General features: G+C 43.1%; 1 protein-coding gene across 2 annotated transcripts in view; it reads left to right on the forward strand.

The window, feature by feature from the left end:
* Positions 1-2,394: 2,394 nt before the first annotated feature.
* LOC103058647 (N-acetylated-alpha-linked acidic dipeptidase 2-like) overlaps positions 2,395-21,879 on the forward strand; it is a 38,627-nt gene continuing 19,142 nt past the window's right edge. Inside the window, exons 1-7 of one of the 2 annotated variants that reach the window (XM_088140548.1) lie at positions 2,395-2,547; positions 6,560-6,671; positions 8,851-9,037; positions 12,514-12,615; positions 15,099-15,224; positions 17,773-17,959; positions 21,235-21,328. In XM_088140548.1, the coding sequence (XP_087996674.1) occupies positions 2,466-2,547; positions 6,560-6,671; positions 8,851-9,037; positions 12,514-12,615; positions 15,099-15,224; positions 17,773-17,959; positions 21,235-21,328 (890 nt within the window). In that variant the 5' untranslated portion in view covers positions 2,395-2,465. Of the gene's footprint in view, positions 2,548-6,559; positions 6,672-8,850; positions 9,038-12,513; positions 12,616-15,098; positions 15,225-17,772; positions 17,960-21,234; positions 21,329-21,879 lie in introns of those variants that run through there. The other variant, XM_088140549.1, reaches the window with a different exon arrangement.

The following is a 21,879-nucleotide window of genomic DNA, read 5'->3' on the forward strand; positions in this document are numbered from 1 at the left end:
ATATTTACCCCCACCAAAAATCCTCCCAAAGATAAAGTCTCTTTTAAGTCAAGCTTGACTCCAAGTGACCAGAGTATGAAAAAGGGTTGCAATTGCTTCTTCCCATGACAGCTTTTCAACATTCCAGTCAAGCCAAAAAAAAAGGATCTCCTGATGGTCTCCCATCCAAGTATTACCCCGGGGTAGCTATATAAATCCTTGAAACAAACCAAATTGTATTTTGCAAATGTTAAAGTCCAGTTATACATCCAAGCAATTTTAGAACCTGGACTGTATCACCCCATTTTTAGCAAATGTGCAAACCCAGAAATGTATTTAGGAAGCTTTCCAACATGGGCAAGAGGATGTTCATCCAGGGGCCTCTATGGGGATAGGTCAAAAAAGGCAAGATGGTGACCATGGCCATGTAATTGAAAGCCTAGCCTCTTTTTACATGTGGCGCACGCATAGTCATGGCCACCATCTTGACTTTTTTGACTTCCTCTCCACAAATGCCCCTCTCTCTTCCACTGCTATTCTTGGAGCGCTGGTATTCTGGACATGTGGTCTGCAGTTCCAAAGTAGTGGCTTTTTAGGCCCTGATCTTTCTTGTTCCCTTTAAAACCTATCTACATTGGTGACCAAAAAGGCATTTCCTCAGAGAAAAACCAACCCCCCTTTGGTTTATTTCATTACTTTGCTTGCATGCTCCCCACAAAGCTGGGCTGCGGCAGTTAACAACAATCTGATCAGCATCAGTTAGCAAATCATGATTAAGTAAAGAAAAAACCAGCAGTGTTATCAACCATTATAAGAATAAATTTTTAAAAAGCGAGTCACAGCATCACTGTAAACATTCAGGGAATCAATGTAAGTGGAACGGTTTTATGTGATGAAAGCCAAAGTCGGCTGTTAAATTCTTCTTAAAAATTTTTTTTACATACCCAACTATTTGCCAACCACGATGGAAAGACAGACAGGCAGATGTGGAAATCCTGCCTTTTCATGTTTGATACTCACCTTAAAGCAATCTGTTAGCCCTAAATGCAGGTTAAGAAATCCCAGGTGCTAAGTTCCTATAACATGTGGTGTCTAACGAAATAAACCAGATTGTGTCTGTGGTGGCCTGGCTCACACCAGATGCAAAAATGCCTGGATTCTCACAATGCACTGAACCACAAACGCCCGAATCCCATTTTAGTCCAGTCTAACATGTGCAAACCCAGACATTTAATTCACAGGAATACCAAAATGTTTGCCTTTGCTTCCCTGATGCAAAGGCATGGTCTGAGAAAGGAGCCCTCTTGCTCTAGAGAAGGAAAATACGTTTGTAAATAAAATGGGGTCTAGGATTTCAGGCCCAAGGTTAGGCTCTCATATCTGTGCCGCAAAAATCTACAAGGTGTCTCAACCTCAGCAGTGTGAAGAGGTGTGGACTATGGCACCACTTCACCTTGCTGAGGTTGAGAAACACTGATCTAGAGCAGTGTTTCTCAACCTTGGCAACTTGAAGATGTGTGGACTTCAACTCCCAGAATTCCCCAGCCAGCCGGGCTGGCTGGGGATTTCTGGGAGTTGAAGTCCTCACGTCTTCAGTTGCCAAGGTTGAGAAGCACTGACGTAGAGGGTCGTTGGAGAGTAGCAAAAAGGTACAGAGAACTGTTTTTGCTGCCCCTGGTGGTTGGTTCGGGCACTGCAACGCAGGTAAGGCAGCTCTCCCCGAAGTCCAGCTCTTCTCCAACCAGGTGCCCTCAAGAGATACTGAGTTTTAATTCCCATAATGGGAATTGAACTCCACCCCCTTGGACTAGCACAGGCTGGAGAAGACTAGTTACCATTTCTGCAACCGAAGCTGGCACCGAGGTCTCTGCACTCTACGGTCAAAAAGTCAACATGGCGGCGGCGACCGGGCGGCCGCAGATCCATCCATCCTTTTATGTGCGTCCTCTTGACTTTTTTGACCGCAGTCGGCGGGCACCCCTGGAAGCTGATCAGTTGCCCTACCGTGGAAAAACAATTTTGCCCTTTCAGATGGCTTGACGGGCTTTGCCTCTGGTAGCCAACAAAGGTCATCTGAGCTTCACGCGCCAAAGGGCACAGAGATCACCAAAGCGTGTCGCCTGTTGCATTTGTATCCTAAAGCTGGTCATCCGGAAAACGTAATCGCCCCTGGTAGGAACTTGGTTGCCCTCATTTGTCTGCAAAACACCGTGGAGAGGCACGCGTTAAACTTGGTTAGTGCTCGGATGTGCTGTCTGGGTCTGGTGCGTCCTGGCTGCTGGGGCACAACCCGAACAGGGACTCCTTCAGAGACTCTCCCGGGGCGCTCCTCCAGCAGCCCCGCTTCGGCGCTCCGGGTCGCTCTGGGCGTGTGCGCGCGCGAGAGATTTGCCGAGGGGCGGGGAGATGGGTGGGGGCTCCCCGGTCGGGACGGGAGGGCTGCCGTCCCTCGTCCCGCGCGAGCCGTCCTTGGTCCGGGAGGCAACATGGCCAGGCGGAAGGTGGTGCTCTGCAGCTGGCTCGGCTTCGTCGCGCTCCTGGCGCTTTTCCTGCTCGGCTTTTTAGTGGGTAAGCGCGGGGCTCTTCTCCACCGGCGCTTGGGGAAAGCGGGAGGCGAGGGCGGGCAGGTCGGGACGGGAGCGCAGTCGCGGCGCGGGCGGCGGACGCCGGCTCTTCGCGCGGCATATGGGAGCGCGGACTACTTCGGTGTGGGGCCCTCACCTGGCCGGGTGCGCGGCTGGCTTTCCACCCCGGACTCCGCCTGGACGGCCCGCGCGGGCTGCAAAGCCCGGGGAAAGCAGAGGGTCGGGGGTGTTGTCTGCGTCGGTGTGCGTGGGTGGGTCCGGCAGCCACTAATTCCGCCGTAAAACTTGCAGGGACCCCCGCTCAAAGTCCCACTCGGCCAGAAAAGGTATCTCGAGGGCCTTTTCTCTCAGGCTAATTTTTTCCACAGAGTCGTCCGCAAGAGGCATCCTCCACAGGCAGGGTGAAAGCACAATGTGAGCCTCAAAATTTTAAGAAGGGAGCTCATAGGATGAGGCCCTCTGCACATGCTCGCTTGTGCTGAGCCCAGGCCTTTGGAACGGATTCTGGGGCTTCCTTTAACTTCTGGCAGATGCTACGTATTCTTCAAATGAAAATCCATATACTCCAGAACTTTACCGCCAGTTTTTTTTTTCAGGGACCCCTTGCCTCTCCCCACCAAGAACATATGGACTCAGCACCAATCCCCATGTCATGGATCACTCTGCCATCCGTGGCAAACCTGTTGAGCTCTTTAAAACAATGATGTCAATTCTTCATCTCATTGTTTCAGCACTCACTGTTTCCTGTACTGTAACGTAATCCGATAGTCTTTATCTGAAGGTCAGATCTTAACACAGTTCTGGATAATTAAATGATAATTCCTTCCTAGTAATTGACATCCATTGCTTGCTTCTGATGTTTTCCACCTGAAATTCCTTTTTAAGAATTGGTTACAGTTGAACAAGGCTCAGAGAAAGGGCTGCTGTTTTTTAAAAATGTGTGGCCTTTCACTGATGACCAGGAAAGTTGAACAGTGCAACTTTTTTTTATCAGAATTCCTTCCTAGAAAGATAAAAGCTAACATTTTTAATTCTAGCAGAGCATTCATTTTTATTCTGACATTCCATTTTTCTTTTCCAGCTGCAGTCATGTTTTTTTCCAGTTTGCAAACCCTCTTAGTCCCCCAGAAAACAAGCTAACCAAGTTTAAAATTTATTGAACTTGCTCATGTTGTGGGCATGATAACCTTGGCGAACCCAGCTGTTCCTTTCCTCATCACTTTTTTTTTTCCATGAAAAAAATAAAAGGGGAAAATATAGCCTGGATTGACAAACTTTGCTAAGGCTGAATGTTATGTAACCCTTCTGGTTCATCCAAAATAACAATTAATTTCAAAGCACAAAGAAGGCTTTTGCAATGCTGCTTTGCAATGCTAGAGTGTGAGGCAATAAAAGGTGGCAACTTTTATTCTTTAGCAAGTGGGACAGAGACATCATGTTATGCCAGTTCTCTGGGGTCAACCCTTTTTTTTTTTCCAGGCACAATTTAAATTGCTCTGGCTTTGTTTCCAAGCTTTTTGTAACTCCGTATTCATCTCACAGCAACTCTGTGGAGTGGCTCTCCCTAAGGAGTTTGATCAACTTTGGGGACTGGGAGGTGCTGCACAAATTGGAATGGGAAGACCCAAGTAGCAGGGGGTCCTAATATGTGTTTGATGAGCTATCCATGTAGCCCTAGGGGTCTTCCTCATGTCCCCCCTATTGCAGCACAAACATGCCCCACTAGCTGTTCTTAGATGACATGTCTTCATGACATTGCCGTTGTCTCGTTCCCGCCCATCAAGGAGGCAGCTTAAACTCTTCATTAGTTGCTCCAGTTTGAAATAGTGTTTTCTTTCTCCTAGCATGCAGCAATTTTTGCCACAGACATGACCTAAGAACCACCTAGAGCGGGGTGTCTCAAACTTGGCAACTTTAAGATGTGTGGAGTTCAACTCCCAGAATTCCCCGGCCAGCATGTGGAAGTTGAAGTCCACACATCTTAAAGTGGCCAAGTTTGAGAAACACTGTCCCAGAGCGTGTGGTTGGTGAGGCAGTCAGGGGTTGAGATCTGCTCAGCTCCTGTTGGCTGTGTTCAACTCCTGAAGACACACACCAGCAGGCCGGGAGCTGGGCACTATCCACCATGGCTGATGGGACTTGTTCTACAGGATTCCTGGTTTTCCAGAGCCATCTGGACACATGATGCCTGACTGGCATTTCCTGAAATACTTGTTAGGTTTTACAGGGATTCCTTATCAGGGTGGTCTGCAGGGTGTGGTCAAAAAAGTCAAGACGGTGTATTGACAGCCATGACGAAGTAATCAAAGCAACGCCTGTTTTTTCTGTGCACAGATTCTCAATATAATCAATATTCTATTTTCAGTATCATGCTGGGGGGTTCCCATGACATACTGAATCATAAATTAACTACTGAACTCTGCACGATGCTCTAAGCTAAAATACGTTGGGCTGATTTGTTGTGGTACCCTATATTCTTCTAGACCAGTATTTTTCAAACTTGCCAACTTTAAAATGTGTGGACTTTAGCTCCCAGAATCCTCCAGCCAGCATTCTGGGATTTGAAGTCCAGACATCTTAAAGTTGCCAAGTTTGAAAAACACTGTCTAGACATTGGAACTCAGGAACAACATTTGATTCTGCTCTCTCCTCTTTTAGAAAGGGTTTCAAGTCTCTTTGTAATTGGGCCACTGGAATTATTTCTAATGGCAGATTTATTATTGATCAATGTATTTTAAATGCGTTATTCTTTAAAAAAAGCAATCCTTCCATATTTTATTTTCTTATGTCATGTTTCTGATGCCATGTTGAGCATCATTTGCTAATGGATAGACAGCAGGCAAACTTAAGCCTTAGTACTGAAGTCTTGATCCTTTTTCTCAAAAGATTGAGGGAGGGACTTATCTGAAGGGGTCAGGAATCTTCTTCAGGCTTAAAAGCAGGGATTCTTCAGCAGATCCATATCACTTCCTTGATAAATAAGCAAGGAAAGGAGGAAGAAAAATAGTTGCAAACCCCATAAGTGATCTTCTTGACCTATAGCAGAGCTGAGCAAATTGCAGGCTGTATGCAATTTTTCCAAAGACTTTGGGAAACGTCTGATGTCTCTTACCAGTTTGCTGCCAACGTAAGCTTTCGGTGGAGTTTTTAATCCCAACTGAACTTCATGATGGAAATATGCCAAAGCAAATGGCAGATTAAGTCTTCTTGGATACCTTTCCTTTCTGAAGTAATTCTTGCTGATGCTACTTCCCGTCATTCTTCCGCAGCAAATAAATCCTCCTCATGATGTGATTTAATAAAGAGAAACTTTACTCAACTCTTTAGAAAGCAGCCATATCGTGCTGTCACTCACTCCGTTCCTGCCAGGTTCAAGTAACAAAACAAATGAGCTCGTCTGCAATTACTTCTTTGCCTCAGTTTTGCCCAGATAGGCACACGAGTGGAATAATACCTTTTGCAATCCTAGGTGACAGAAATGCAAAACATCTTTTGCAATCCTGGTGACAGAAATGCAATGCAAATTCATGCAAATGCAAACAGAAAACATGAACCCAAGTTCTCTGTTAAAAGCACACACTGATGCTCCAGTCAAAGAGCACCCCTCTTACTGTTCCTAGAAAGCAAAATGTTTTCTGATTTTAGCCTAAAGTAGCAGCTTTGTGGGATTGCCAAGAATTGCCACATCCTGTCCATATGTCTTTTCATTGGGGTGTTGATCTGGGGTTATTAGAGGGGTGTTTGTGCTTATTTCCATACTAAATTTTCCCCTTTTGATTTCTGCAGCTTAGTCTCTCACTGAAGAGTCAGGGGCAACCTAATGCTGCTGACATTTTAGAGAGTTGCATTCGTACTTAATTTCCAGCAGGCACTGCTGAAAGTTGAGGCCATGAACTGGCCCTCAATGGGTCAGCCATTAGGTGTTATCAACCTAATTATTGGGGAGGAAAGGAAAGAACTGGCATTTGGTTTTTTTTGTTTTTTTGACACCACAGGCTGGTGTGTGAAATCCTTAAGTGAGTCGCATGGCACCAGCGAGGTCTTTCCAAATGCAAGAGGACAACTTTATTCAGAAATGAAGGCAGAAAACATCCAGGACTTTCTGCGGTAAGTCTGGTACTTTGACCACCGACTACTTATTCCTTTTTATTCTTTAGGATTTGGAAAAAAAATCTGGAGTGAGATGATCAATGGGTGCCAATGTAGACAGAACTGGAGGAGGTTTACCTCCCCCACTCCCTTCTTCATGTTTCACCCTTCCCCTTCCCCTTGTGGATGTTCACCTCCTGAAAAATAAGAATATGCAAACTTTGTCACTCCAGTAATGAAATGTCCCAGGAAATTCTGTAATGTCCTTTGGATCACGGCACTCAGACCGTTCCAAGTGGGGACCAGAATATGCTCGCAGGAAACAGTTCTCTGCATAAAAAAGCAGAACATATCCATCCCTTCGATATCTTCATTGTCAATTCTAAGGCTGGTTGTTTCACCTGTTGTCATTACTTTGATTATCTTTATGTTTAAGTTTAGTCCTAATCCTTTGCATTTTGACTGCCGGGTAGTGTCATCAGCATAGCTCAGGTTATTGGAGTTTTGTCCTTCAGTTTTAAAGCCACGTTCATGTTATTTCAAGAGAGCATCTCCTTAATATTAAGAGCTTAGGTAATTTGATGTGATTTCCCTTTAATTAAAAATAAATACTGTTATGATTGCAGTCCTCTATTTAATAATATTCTACTGCTGTCATACTTGGTGTAGACACATTGGAAGTCTCTGGTGTCACACCCAAGGCTCTCAGGAGCTCCTTTGACAGGCAGAGCCTTGTATGGTGCACCTCTGCCCTAGCAGAAATATCTTTAGCCTCAGTGGGAGATGATATTTTTCCAAGGTTCAGTTAGCAGGGGTGATACAGGTATTCCTTTTGTGGCAATGCTGATATTTTGGTTAGGAATGGCACAGCTGAGGAGCCATCAGTCCCAGAATGATCAGGAAAGGATAGACAGGAAAAGAGAACTTTACTATAAGAATCCTCAGTAGCAGCTTGGTGGGATTCTGTGCCCTGATGGACAAGTTGACCTATTAATCATAGTAGATCTAGTACACCCCAGGGAGCAAGCAAGTACAAGTGATGGTTTGAACCTTTCCTGCTCAAGTTTGTGAGGAGGCGTGTTCTTTAATGGGGTCAAGATGCAGATCAGAGGGAGGTGAGTCAAATGGGGTGCCCTAGATGACATTTCAGGGCAAGGCTTGGGGGATGAGAAAGGGGGTGACCTATGTTACTTTGTCCCAATCATTTCCTCCATAGTTCTGCCCTGACAGCATGCCAGCCCTTCAAGGTAGATCAGACTAGAAATCCAATGTCATGTAGGTCAGTACTACTTTTATTGTAAAGCTATAGTAACAGAATCTTCCAAGTCTGAAGGCACTTCCCTCCTCCCTTTACCTTTGTGAGAACTAGGGAGGGGCTTTCTGAGATGTTTACTCAAGTTACATTCCTATCTTGGGCTCAGTCCTCTTTTATCTGACCATTGTTTTGGTAGTGGCTCTTCCTCCTGTCCCTCAAGGCCATTCCCTCTGTCCTCTACACAGTTCAACAGCCCTAGCTATATGGAACAATTTTCACAGCCCTTGTTTGCATGGGGGTTGGGCAGCATGTAAATTTACTAAATTATTACATCATCATCATCATCATCATCATCATCATCATCAATTACAGAGTGGGAAAGACCAAACAACTTGGTATCTCTGGATTTCCTTTGGTGCCTGCAAGGTTCCCCACCAGTTTTTCATTTTCTTCTTTTCTCTATTTTTTTAAGAAGCAAAGTGTCATCCTCTGGGATCATCTTCCTTTACAAGAATACTTCTGGGGCTCAAGGAGGCCCCTAAATGTTACTGGAAAACAAACCTTTGCAAACCAGAGCATGGTTTGAAAAAGTCGATCGTCCCTCCAAAAACATAAAAACAAAATCTTGGGGTGTTGGTGGAGAGAATCCTGGGAGCAGAATAGAAAGTTGTTAGGAATCTATCTCATCATTTCCTGTTCTGATGAATTAATATTTTGTGATTGGCCACATCGACCTCAGCGGCCATTGTACAAGCATGTTTCAAATGGATTACCCTGTGGGGCTGTTCTTAAGCTTTTATTTTGAGCACACAGGAACATGTTGCATGAGAAGATGAGACAAACTAGAACAATTTAACAAGGTATGCTGTAAAACCAGGGTCACAACAGCCTGGCTTCTGGGCTCACATGTGCTTCCGTCATGACATTTTGTGCTTTTTCTAGCTCTTTCACTAGATTCCCACATGTGGCTGGAACAGAGCAGAACCTTCACTTGGCAAAGCAAATCCAAAGTCAGTGGAAGGCATTTGGCTTGGATACATCAGAACTGGTTCACTATGACGTCCTTCTCTCTTACCCAAATCAAAGCTCTCCCAACTATATCTCAATTACCGATGATGGTGGAAAAGAGGTACGGAAAGCAGGATGTTCCTTCTTCTCTGGGGGAGCCACCAGGGGAAGAACTGCTTGGGGGAAACCACAGCAAATCCTGAGATTACTCTGGAAAGGCAATTCTGTTGGAATTGCTTTTTTGTTGTGTTGCGGGGGCAGAAAAATAAGCGTTTCTAACACTTTGTAAGGGTGGAAAACAAACCAGATGTGCCTCCACGATACTATTGGATGGACACAGATGGACTGCTCACCAAAATGTTACTGTGGGAAAATTATATCGTTTGGCAAAGAGCTCCAGCCTTCAGCATATATTAGAATAATCTAGTTTGGCCAGTTGGTGTATTGGACCTCTCTAGAGTTGATATTCCTACAAGCATCTGGTTGTAGGAATATCAGGAATAATGTAGAATTGATATTTCTACAAGCATTAGTGAGCATCTGTGGAGTGGTGGGTGGGAGGTTTCAGTCACCCAGTTGCAGCTGGCATCTTAACTTATTCCACCACCACTCCCCTGGACCCCCCAGCAAGAATTTATACTACATTCTCTTTTTTCCTATATAGTTTTATTAAAGAAAAAAAATTATACAGGATTAAAAACTACAGAAATGTAAAGAGACAATTAGAAAAGAGAGAAAGATATGAAAAGATAAAAAGTGAAAAACGGTAAAAGTAAAAAAAAAAGAAAAAAAAGAAATATTTAAAGAAGCGAGTGTTTGTAGCAATTACAAACGTGATTAATGCCATTTCCACCCCCCCAAATTACATAACATGGTTCCCTTCTTCCCATAAACAACCCTTTTAAATCAGTAAATCCCAAAATCACCAATTCATTTTTGTCTGTTTTCAACGAAAAGTCCATGAAGGGTTTCCACCCTTATAAAATTAGGAATTGTTCCTTCCCTAATTAAACAGGTCAATTTAGCCATTTCAGCAAGTTCTGCCATCTTCACCGTCTACTCTTCCATTGTGGGTGTTTCTGTATTTTTCCATCTTTGTCCATATAGAAGCCTCGCTGTAGTTATCATACATATAAAACCAGTCCATGAGTCTTTTCTAATTGGCTATCCATAAGTCCTAGTAAAAAAACCCTCTGGTTTCATCTGAATGTTAAGTTTTAAAATTCTCTGCATCATTGTATATATTTGTATCCGGTATTTTTTCGCTTTTTCGCAAGTCCACCATGCATGGTAAAATGTCCCTTCATGCTTTTCACATTTCCAGCAATTACAAATACCTTTATACATCTTAGATAGTCTCTCTGGTGACATACCAGGAATTTGTACTACATTGTCTTACACAGAGGTGTGCGTCTATGCGTGGAAGACAAATTGGTTGTTTTGTTCGGCATTCATTTTCAGCATGTTTTAAATAGATAAAGCCATTGTGCTATTTAACGTACAATGGCTTTATCTCATAGATGGCCACCCCTAACCAACCTTGGCTGACGGTAAATGAGCTAAATATTTTTGAGCCTGGTTAGGACGTATTTATTTATTATTTATTTGTTTTGCAATAGTTGTAAATCATGCAGTCAATTAAAGCTCTGGGCAGTGAACAACAGAGCAAGAAAATTATAGTTTTTTTTTTTTAAGTACCAGATTCATCAAAGTACAGTATGGTACAATTACATAAAGAAACGGATATCCACAATCAAGAAGCATGGTAGAATAATAGGGTTTTTACAGCCTTACAAAATGCAGAGAAGGAAGGATGTTCCACAGCTTGGGAGCTATTACTGGGGAGACCTGCTTTTTGCCCCAGACCCCATGTACTTTTCAAGGGGGAGGGGACTCTCAGAGGCCTTTTCTGCATGTTTGGACCAGTTGGGCAAAGTTGCTTTTGGCAGGACAGGGCCAGATGTATCCCGATGTAATGCTGTATAGGATTTTAGAATAACCAGCACTTTGCATTGTGCCCAGAAGCCTACTGGCAACCACGACAATAGTTAAAACCAGTGTTATGCTGCATTAAGCAGGGTTGTCTTGCCAGCAGCCTGGCTCCCGAGTCATCTCCAAGGGCAGCCCCATGTAGAGTAGAATGTGTTATAGTGGTCCAGCTGCATGGTGAGCAAGAGAGCAGTAACCATTGCTAGGGAATATGGTCTCAATAGGAGTATAGAAGATGGCTTTGAAGGACAGAGGGAAGATCCGTTACTAAGGCAATGATTGGATAATGGTGTCTTGATCCCAGACCAAGAAAGTGGTTTATGAACTGACTGTTTTTGAGGAAAATATAACCCTATTCAGAGCAGCTATTGAGGCTGATGTTACCAGTTGCCCAAATACTTATTGACAAATAGCAGCAGTTGCTCAGCACTTGATCTGAGCTTGTTTTGACCCATCTAGTCCCCAGCAACCCCAGATACCAGTTAAAGGTTCTATGGCATCTCTAACTCGGCCTGCGGTAGTAATGTATAACTGGGTGTCATCAACATACTGATGATATCTCACCCCAAAATGACTTCTCCCAGCATATTCATGTAGGGATTAAGTAATATGGGGAGAGCTGCAAACCCAGTAAAAGCCACATTGGAGTAATCAGTGCTGTCTCCCATCATTACCAACTGAAGTTGCCCTCTCAGGTAGGAGCAAAACCACCTTAAAATGGTATATCCAACTCCCAATCCCTATGGAAAGCCCACATGAATACAGTGGCCTGATAAGACAAGATGAATCCCATCAGTCAAAGTGGCCAATGCAGTTTCCATCCCGTGACAAGGATGGAAAAAAATGTAAGGGAAGAAAACAATTGCAAAATAATGCTATTGTTGCCAAGAAAACTACATGGACTTGCCAATGTAGTTACAAGAAGTGGAGCCTTACTTGAGCAACACTTTATTGATAGCAAGCTTCCCCAGAACAGATGCCCTCCAGATGAGTGGGCCTACAACTCCCAGAATTCCCAGATAGCATGGCCAATGGAATTCTGGGAGTTGTTGCTCCCATACGTCTGGAGAGCATAAGGCTAAGAAAGCCTTCTATGCGGGTAAAAATGGTAAATGTAAGTGTCTCAGTGTTAGCCAAATCCCTAAAGGAACTTTTTGCTCCCCTACCAATTTTAAAAAAATGCAGGAATCTTCAGATTCTCATAATGATAATTTTCATTGATTTCACTTTTCACTGATAAATGCTAGGGATGGCTATCTGAAAAAAAGAAAAGAGTAGAAAGAATTGACCTGTGGCTAATCCTGGTTATTTTCTTTTTTAAGTGATGACCATTCCAATACTCGAGCAAAAAGGAAAGGTACACTGCTAAATATTATATATGGCAATGATAACCAATTGGAAAGTCAATCTGATTGCATTGCAGATGTGACTTCTGACTTCTTAACTTCTGAGTAGATCTGTATGAGAGCTACATTTCTAAGTGAAATTTGAATATCAAAATCGGAACCTTCAAAGCCATCAGAATTCTAGAATCCTGCCAAGTCTGCAACCTAACTAGGCTGTCACTTCAGCTTTCTAATGAAACTTCTGTCTTTTTCTTCTGAGTAGATTTTCAACACATCACTATTTGAGCTCCCTCCTGGAGGTTATGGAAATATTTCTGGAGTGCTGCCTCCTTATAATGCTTTCTCGGCGCAGGGTGAGCCACTGGTAAGGACCTGAGCAATTGATTTGCATGAAATCTATGACCTCAAGCTGTGATGCTGGCTACCAGCTTGGCTGGCTTCAAAAAAGGTTGGACTGGTTCATGGAAGTCATGGGGATCAGTGGCTATTTGCCTGGATGGCTGTGGGACTGCCTTGAAGACCATCTGCTGGGAGACTAGTGGGCTTCCTTGTGCACTGGTTAGCCCCTGTGAGAACAGAGGGCTGGAGTAGATGTGCTGCTTATGTTCTTAGGAAGGCCAGTGTATAGAAAGAGCAGCAGAAGCTGTCAATCAAACCAAAGCCCTTGTTTGGGCTAGTATATTTGGGCTGCAAATCACCAGACAGAACTAGATGGCAGCACCTTGATTTTTGCAGCCCAGGTATGGTAGCAATACCTTATCCTACCCAACACTCAGTCTGAAAGCTGAAAGCTGTTCACGAGCAAGTAAGATTATATTGCCTCTCCTCTTATTTTGAGTACCTCTGTGTTTTGTTTCTGAACAGAGATGTTCTTTGTTGATCTTGTTTGACAGGCATATTGATTCTTCGCAAATCACTTACCCCTTTCTTAATTCACTCTGGTCAGGAATTCCACAGGTGACTGATGCCTTGTGTAAAAAAGGCCTTTGGATCAAGCCTAATCCTCCTGCTACTCTGACAGAAATTATTCTATTAATTGGTATACCATTGGGGCTAGATGTACCAGTCTGTGTATCAGGGGTACCAGTCTATGGGAGATGTGAAATGGGAAGTAAACTTTCTGTCCTGGGGAGAATGGGGGTGCTAAAAGCAAAGAAATCATCAACCAAACCATGGCCAGGGACACGTGAGACAATTACAGTAGGAGAATGCGGCAAGGATGGTCCATAGTCCATAGCTAGAGAGGTTTAAGCACAATATTGGGTCCTGAGCATCACAAGTGGCAAAACCTAGCCAACCTTAGCTAAACTTAGAAAAGTCAGCAGAGTTGAACTTGATGAGAACTTGGATGAGTGCCCACCAGGATATGCCAGGGGTGTAAACTAGACCAAAAGTTTCAGTGGCAATTGCTGTCAAGGAAAGTACGTGAATAGGTCAACAAAATCATCAGGAGTTTATTTTACTTTATAGTGAAAGATCAGAAGTCCAACAAAGTGGATTGAGACATGATTTTATGGAGGTAAACTGCAAAACACTTTTTCTTCAGCATTGCATTGTATCAGGAAGGGAACTTTTTACACCAAATCATACTAATCTCCAATCCAGATCAGCTAGTGTGCATTGCTGCTGCTCAGATTGTAGAGCTATTCAAGAATAGTGACAACTCCTAACAATATCATCATTCCATTGGGCTCTCCCTTCCACTTCTAGGCATTTCAGCCTTTGGATATTTGACTTGGAGTTTTGGATCTGTGGATTTGGGGTAAGCCAGAGAATACAGGTAGTCCTTGACTTACGACCACAATACAGATTGGAAAATTTGTTGTTAAACAGTGCTGTCATTAAGCAAGGCATCACATGACCGGACCTGATTTTACAACATTTTTTGTGGTGGTTATTAAGCCAATCACCACAATTGTTAAGTGAATAACATGGTTCCCCATTGATTTTGCTTCTCAGAAGCTGGCTGGGAAGTTCGCAAATGGTTATCACGTGGCCCTAGGACTCTGCAACTGTTGTAAATACATGCTGGTTGCCAAGCACCCAAATTTTGATCATGTTACCGTGGGGACACTGCAACAGTCGTAAGTGCGAGGACCAGTCGTAAGTCACTTTTTCACCATTGTAACTTCGAACGGTCACTAAACAAATGGGTGTAAGTCGAGGACTACCTATATGGACTGAAGTCCAGAAAAGTAGGCTCTGGGTATTGGTGGGATTAGTTCTTCCAGCAGCATCTGTTGGGGAGGTATCAAAATCTGCAAAATGGCAGGTATGACATTGTAATCAAAGCCATTCTCTTTTTGTATATGTAGAGACTTTGCCCACACACATATACAAGAGGTGAGGCTTTGAGTGTGACATTGTACCTAGCATCTTGCAGGTTTTCATCTCCCACTAAAAATGACCATGAGTTCTCCCTAGTCTGTGTGTTTGCTCTTGGCTCTGGGGATTTAGTAGCTTCCGTCTTCATCCTTGGTTCATCCTCTTTCTTTGAAGGTGAGTCATCCAAGGAGACCACAACTCTGGCCATTCTGTTATTTTCTAAGAATGCCTATGGGGGCTCCAAGGCTTTCTGGAAAATAAAGTTATTTTGCTTTGCTTGTATTGCCAACTTTTAATAAATGTTTGAAGTTAAAGCAACTAAAAAATGGGGTGGGAGGCCTGAGAAAGGAATCAAATGTGTGTTTATCTTGGCACCTGTGGGCACCATGTTGGGGATCCTGAGCATAGAAGTTCAGGAAACAGTTCTCTGCGTAAATGAAATAGATTTCATGTGTAGTAGTAAATTAAACAGAATTAACAGTACCAGACCAAAAATGCTGTTTTTGTTTCCATCCTGAAAAGGGAGATCTGGTGTATGTCAATTATGGACGCACTGAAGACTTTCTCAAGTTAGAGCGAAAAATGGGAATTAATTGTACAGGAAAGATTCTCATTGCCCGATATGGAAAAATATTCAGAGGAAACAAAGTGAGTTATAGCATCTATTTTCATTCTCTCATACCTCCTCTCCTACGTTTTCTCAGTGAAAATCAATACCACTCAAAGAAATATTTTATTGTCTTTTGTAGAGCTTTATTTAAATACTGCATATATGTTTTCAAAAAAGAAAAAGATCAGAAGTGGATAACAATTAATTAATTGGACATTGAATTTTTGAAAGCTTGTGGTACGTAGGCCTCAAATACAGTTCAGTCATTTGCGGTGGAATGTTTTATGGGAAGCCAGATGGTGTTTTACTAAATCATGGGAATCAGGCCATTATGTTAAGCTGTAGTATAGGTAAACTGCAGTAAAGACATGGGTTTGCCAGTAGTCCAGAATAGTGCTATTCTGAATACCAGTTGATAATCGGTGTCCTTTTGTGAACACACCAAACTTAATCTTGATTTCTTATATGTGGACTTTGTCAGCTCCCCCATCTACCAGGTTTTCCTGACATACACACATACTGTACACACATACACACACACACTTACCTAGTTCTGGTCCAAGAAGCCAACTGTGCTTATCTCTTTTCTTCTTGATCTCTTCTTACAGCACAGGTGGGCCATTTGTGGTCCCCAGACTTCCTTGAAATGCACAGTTGAACTTCGCAGCGCAATTGCCTCAAGTAGGCAGTGTGTATTTCCTGCCTTTTTAATGTAGGAAAAAGCATGTTAGTCTAAGGTACCATTAACAGAATAAAAAACAAAATAAACTCTGAACTTGTATGGTGATTAAAGTGTTGGACTTGGTCTGGGAAGTCCTCACTCAGCTGGGGAGAGAGAGAGACCTGGGCTTCCTCACCTGGGCGTCTTCAGGACAGTTATTATCTCTCAGCCCAATTTCCCCACCCAATTCCTCACCATTTCTGTCATGGTAATAAAATGAGAGAGCCATCTTGAACCCCTTCAGGGGAAAAGTGAGATAAAGACATAATGTAATTTCTTTCCCCCAAACCCAGGAACTGGAACTCAGAATCCAGACCTTGTCCATGTATGTCATGGAGCATTATCCATTTTCTATCCCCACCCCCAAATGGTAGCCCTTGGCTTGCCCCAAGAACATAAAGTCTGGCCTCCGGTCACAGAAAAGTTTGCCCGTCCCTGCAGTACAATAACAGATAAGGAGAATAGCTTTATTTTACCTATCTCCCCGCAAAAAAGATTGCCCCATAATTCTGAGATGCTACCATTTGATTTATTATTTTACTTGCAACGCTCTTCTTGCTTCTCCACAGCTATATCCAAGGGGGAGGGGAGGTAAAAAAAAAAAGGCAGGGTCATATGCATGTGCAAAGGGGTGGAGCTTCGGTTGTGTGGTTGTGACCGCTATCTTGACTTTTCTGACCCAACCTGCAGATGCCTCTGCCCAACCGACAGCATCTTAAAGTGCTCACCCGACTTAGCTTCAGGAAGAGGAGTGCAATCCCTTCCTTCCTTCCTTCCTTCCTTCCTTCCTTCCTTCCTTCCTTCCTTCCTTCCTTCCTTCCTTCCTTCCTTCCTTCCTTCCTCCATCCATCCATCCATCCATCCATCCATCCATCCATCCATCCATCCATCCATCCATCCAATCACATTTGTAGGCCACCATTCAGGGCAGTATAGAGATTAAAATAATAAAAAGTCAGTACAGCAATCAAAACCATAAAAAGAAGAGGGCCAAATAGGAAGACAGCAAATGGAATAACAGCACAACAGGCCTACCATGGGACCTCCCATTCCTTAGCCCAATGCCTGTGGGAAGGGCCCGATCTTTAAAGCTCATCTAAAAGAGAGTGAGGATGGTGCTGTTCTGATTTCTGGGAAGATGCTATTCCAGAGGAGAGATGTTGCAACAGAGAAGATGCACTGCCTGGGTCTCATCAGATAACATTGCTTAATAACCTGAAGAGTGCTGACCCTGTCAGATCTTACAGGATAGGTAGATACAATGGGAGAAAGATGGTTCCTTAAGTAATACGGCCCTATGACATGAAGGGCTTTAGTGGTGATAGCCAGCACCTGGAATTGCAGCTGGAAGCCTCTTGGTAAGCAGAGGGGTTACATGAGCATATCATGACATGTCCATAACTGATTGTGCCACTGCATTCTGGACCAGTTGAAGCTTCTGAGGTCCCTGTTGAGTGCATTGCAATAATCCAGATTAGAGGTGACTGAGGAATGGGCATGATTAAGATACAAATGGATTTGTGCAAAGGCCTTCTCAAGAAGAAGCTGTGAGTCTAGGATAATTACACACCCGTTCTGGTTGAGGGATTGTCGGCAAATATTCACCAACAGCTGGGTTGCTACATTCTGGACTAATTGAAGCTTCCATATGGTCTTCAAAGGCAGCCCCATGTAGAGTGCATTATAGTAGTCCAGACACATGGTAATGAGGGCATGAGCTACTGTGTTGGAGTAAATATGGGAAGGCCTCTGATACAGAGACATCCGTCCTTGGAGTGATACTCATCTTAATCACATTAATACTACCCCAGAAACTCAAGGGAATGCAAGACCATATTGCTTCTTAACAGTTGATTTTTCTGCAGGTTAAAAATGCCATGTTGGCAGGAGCAAAAGGAATTATCCTCTACTCTGATCCTGCAGATTATTGTGCACCTGGAGTCAAACCCTACCCAGATGGGTGGAATCTTCCTGGACAGGGAGTCCAGCGTGGAAATGTGTTAAATCTAAATGGTGCAGGAGATCCTCTTACTCCAGGCTACCCAGCCAAAGGTTAGTGTCCACAGGCCCAGGCATGTCACCTTGAGCCTGCTCATTGGGAAGGAAAGACCGTAGCTTGTTGATGTAATGTCTGCTTTGCATATAAAAGTTGTCAGTTACAAGGGTTGAGCATGTCAGATAAGGCAAAAAACAAGCAAACATAACAAAACAAAACTGACTAACCTCAATATAAACCAGGAATGGCTAAGATATTCCAATTGTGGATACACTCTTTAAAATAGGTCCAAGTGGCTATAGAGATATGTATAGCAATTGAATGATGCCACCAAGGCTTGGAAAAATGCTGAAATGGAAATAGGAAAATGTTGATTGGCACCTTTTGGTGACAAATTAATGTGAAACTGTACAGCTGAAAACCAGTGGTTTTACTTCTGAAAGTTCAGCAATCCAATCTGAGTACCTCTCCAGATCATAAAATGAAGACTGTAAGCCACAGGTGGTCTGATATAGACCAGCCTTCCCCAATGAAGGGCTCTCTAGACATATTGGGATTCAATCCATATAATCTACTTCAGAGTTGGTTGTAAAGCTGGTGTAAACCAGTGGCTCCTCAACTACTGGTAGGATACGGAATTTTTCTAGGTGTTTCTCCTGTCTTGCTTGATCTGACAACAGCTCACCCAGATCACATTCAACGGCCCTAATATGGCTTCTTCTTTTTTTCTCCTTCCATATGTTGGGAGAAGAAGTAGGAACCATGACTGCCTGCCACTTGTCAAAATCTGACACTGTGTTACTGACTATTGACCAATAGCAAACTGGCATCATTTCTGGGCCAGGACTTGAAATTGTTCCTGTAGCAGCAGTGTACAACAGAAGAGCTGAGAGGCATCACATTCGCGCTGGAGAATAGCTGCTCTCTTGTGTCCTGGTCCTTTCATTAGTTCCATGGAGACAGACCATGCCCCTGGCTCAAAATCCCCATTTGGCCTGGCAGGGTTCATCAAAAACATCAGCTCAGAGATCCTTCCTTTTCCTGCAGGTCAGCCTTCAGCTTTCTGTAAAGATTAGCTAAGCAGTGATTCCTTGTATGGGCAATTTTAAAAGTTGTATACCAGGTTGAAATTCAACAGGGGAGACTTATCTTCTGCTGGGAGGCATACTTATGAACTTGGAGAGTCTATTATTGTTATTATGATTATTTGCACAGTCAGCCAGATGTTTGATGGTGTTAAAGGTATCGTTGCAGGATATAAGCTGTTCCAAGTAAAGCTGCCTTTTGTCAATGCCGATGGTCTTCAAGTGGTATTCCAGATGTTTTGGGATTGCACCCAAGACGCCTATTACTATTAATATTATCTTTGCTTTCTTTTGCCATAGTCATTCTATTTCTATTTGCAGGTCTTTATATTTTGTGATTTTCTCCAGTTCTTTCTCTTTTATTCTGCTGTCTCCAGGTATTGCAATGTCCACTATCCAGACTTTTTTGTCTTTCTTATCAACAATTGTTAAGTCTGGGGTGTTGTGTGGCAGGTGCTTGTCTGTTTGAATTCTAGAGTCCCAGAGCACTTTAGCTTCTTCATTTTCTATTACTTTGTTTTGTGGTCCCACCAATTCTTGCTTGCAAGCAAATGGTATTTCTTGTAGATATTCCAATGCACCATCGTTGCTACTTTGTCATACCGTTGTTTGTAGTCAGTCTGGGCGATCTTCTTGCTGCAGCTAACTAGGTGGTCCACTGTTTCTTCAGCTTCTTTGCAGAGGCAGCATTTGCTATGTGTTACTGTCTTCTCAGTTCTGGCTTTATATGTATTTGTTCTTAAGGCTTGGTCTTGTGCAGCCAGAATTAGCCCCTCTATCTCTTTCTTCAATTTTCCTACTCTTAGCCATTGCCAGGTCTTGTTATCTGCTTTGTCTGCTAGGGTTTTTGTGTGTGTGTGTGTGTGTGTGTGTGTACTGGCCATGTAATACTTTGTCTGCCATGTCTCTTTTCTTTTCTTCATTTGGTCTTTCTTATAGGTCAGTTTGGTTTACTTTCAGTAAGCCAGTAAATTCAGTAAATTCAGTGGTGTACTAGCTTTAGTGAATCTTCACTGTCCTTCAGATCTTCTTCCAGTGACCTTTTTTCTTCTTCAACTGTCTGGTGCACTTGCAACATTCCAGCCCCACCTATGCTCCTTGGTAAGTAGAGTCTGTCAGCTTTGCTGTGTGGGTGAAGGGCATGATTCATTGTCATTATTTTTTGGTCTTCCTATCCAGGGCTTTTAGTTCAGCTTGAGTCCAGTCCACTATTCCAGCTGTGTATCTAATGACTGGAATTGCCCAGGTGTTAATTGCCTTGATGGTATTTCCTCCACTGAGTTTGGACTTTAAGATCTTCTTCACTCTCATGATGTGTTCACTACTAACCTTCTTCTTGACTTCAGTGTCCTTGATGTTGTCAGCCTGAAGGATGCCCAGGTATTTGTAGTGATCTCCTTCATCCAGACTCTTGATGTTACTTCCATTGGGCATCTTGATTCCTTCAGTTTTCACTGTTTTTCCCCTGTTGATGGTCAGGGTGGCACATTTGTCCAGTCCAAACTCCATCGCAATACCTTGGCTGTATATTTGGACAGTGTTGAACAGCAATTCCATTTCAGATGGTGTTTTTCCATACAGCTTCAGATAGTCCATGTAAAGGGGGTACGATAGCGTGGCAGATGTTTTCGATGTTTGATAGCCATGGCCTGACTTGTTCAGTATTCTTGACAGAAGAATCAGTGCAATGACAAACAGTAGTGGTGATAGTGAGTCTCCTTGAAAGATTCTTTACTTGATGTAACCTCTCCCAGTCTATCACCACTGACCAGCAACTGTGTCTTCCGTTGATCTTTGCACTTTCTTTAAATTAAAAGGTGGCTGAGAGGGTTATGTAAGTTGGCTCCAGTCTTTTGCCATACAGTCTTCTTTCCAATGATATACAATGTCCCTGGCTTTCCATTCAATCCAAAGGAAAGACATCTGCAAGAACTCTTCCCAAGCAGGTGCTTTCAGGGCAGGAAAGAGGATGCAGGTAAAGAAGAAATGTGTGATCAAAACAAGCACTTCACTTTCTGCCACCTTGTAAGAATAAAATAAACTTAAATATGCCATCTCTGAAAGAAAAATCTGAAGTGTCTGGGAATGAGGAAGAAAAACAAAAGAGATCAAAAATTTCCAGAGAAAGGACAGAGTTTAAGTGGCTCAAACCAGGATGCTGGAACCCAGGTCCCCAAATGCCTAGTGCTAACCCTGGTTCCATGTCTTCATATGTTCCTTATCTCAAGCTTTCTTTGGTTTTTCAGACTACATGTTCAGACTTGAGGTTAGTGATGGAGTGGGAATTCCCACCATTCCAGTACACCCCATTGGCTACCACGATGCTGAAGTTTTATTACGGTATGCAGATTAAATTACTTTCAGTAGTCTTGTTAATTGAAAACAGGGCACTTCAATATTATTTAACTTCATTTCCTTGTGTCTGTGTTTTTCTGAAAGGTGTGGGAATAAATCATGACATGGGGCTGCATTAACATAACTTACTTAACCACCTTGGTCAAGGATTTACTGGCTGCATTTGTACCACAGGCTAAACTTGATCAGTTTTAGCCTTGGTTAGTTTTTTTCACAGCTGATTGTAGGATGAATAGCAAGCACATCCTGTTTGGTTCTTCATAGTTCAGTGTATTGAGCAAGTGCAGAAATGGGTTCATTCAAGAGCTAGCTGTGTGAGTTGAATAAATCCAGGCTCAGATCTGGATTGAGGCCCAAAGTTCACAAATGCAGTCTATCTGACAGGGCTGCTGGGAGGAGAACATTGGGCAAAATTGGGAGCTGGGCATGCTTGCCTACTTCAATGAACTACTTGGAGGAGGAGGTGGGATAAAAATAGAAATTATAGAAAGTATGGAAGAAATATAGAACTGATCTTGGGGAGGGAAGAAGCAAAC

Source organism: Python bivittatus, unplaced genomic scaffold, assembly GCF_059951505.1.
Source record: "Python bivittatus isolate LINGU-HERP-01145 unplaced genomic scaffold, Pbiv_v1 ctg000340_np1212, whole genome shotgun sequence".
Classification (NCBI taxonomy): Eukaryota; Metazoa; Chordata; class Lepidosauria; order Squamata; family Pythonidae; genus Python; species Python bivittatus.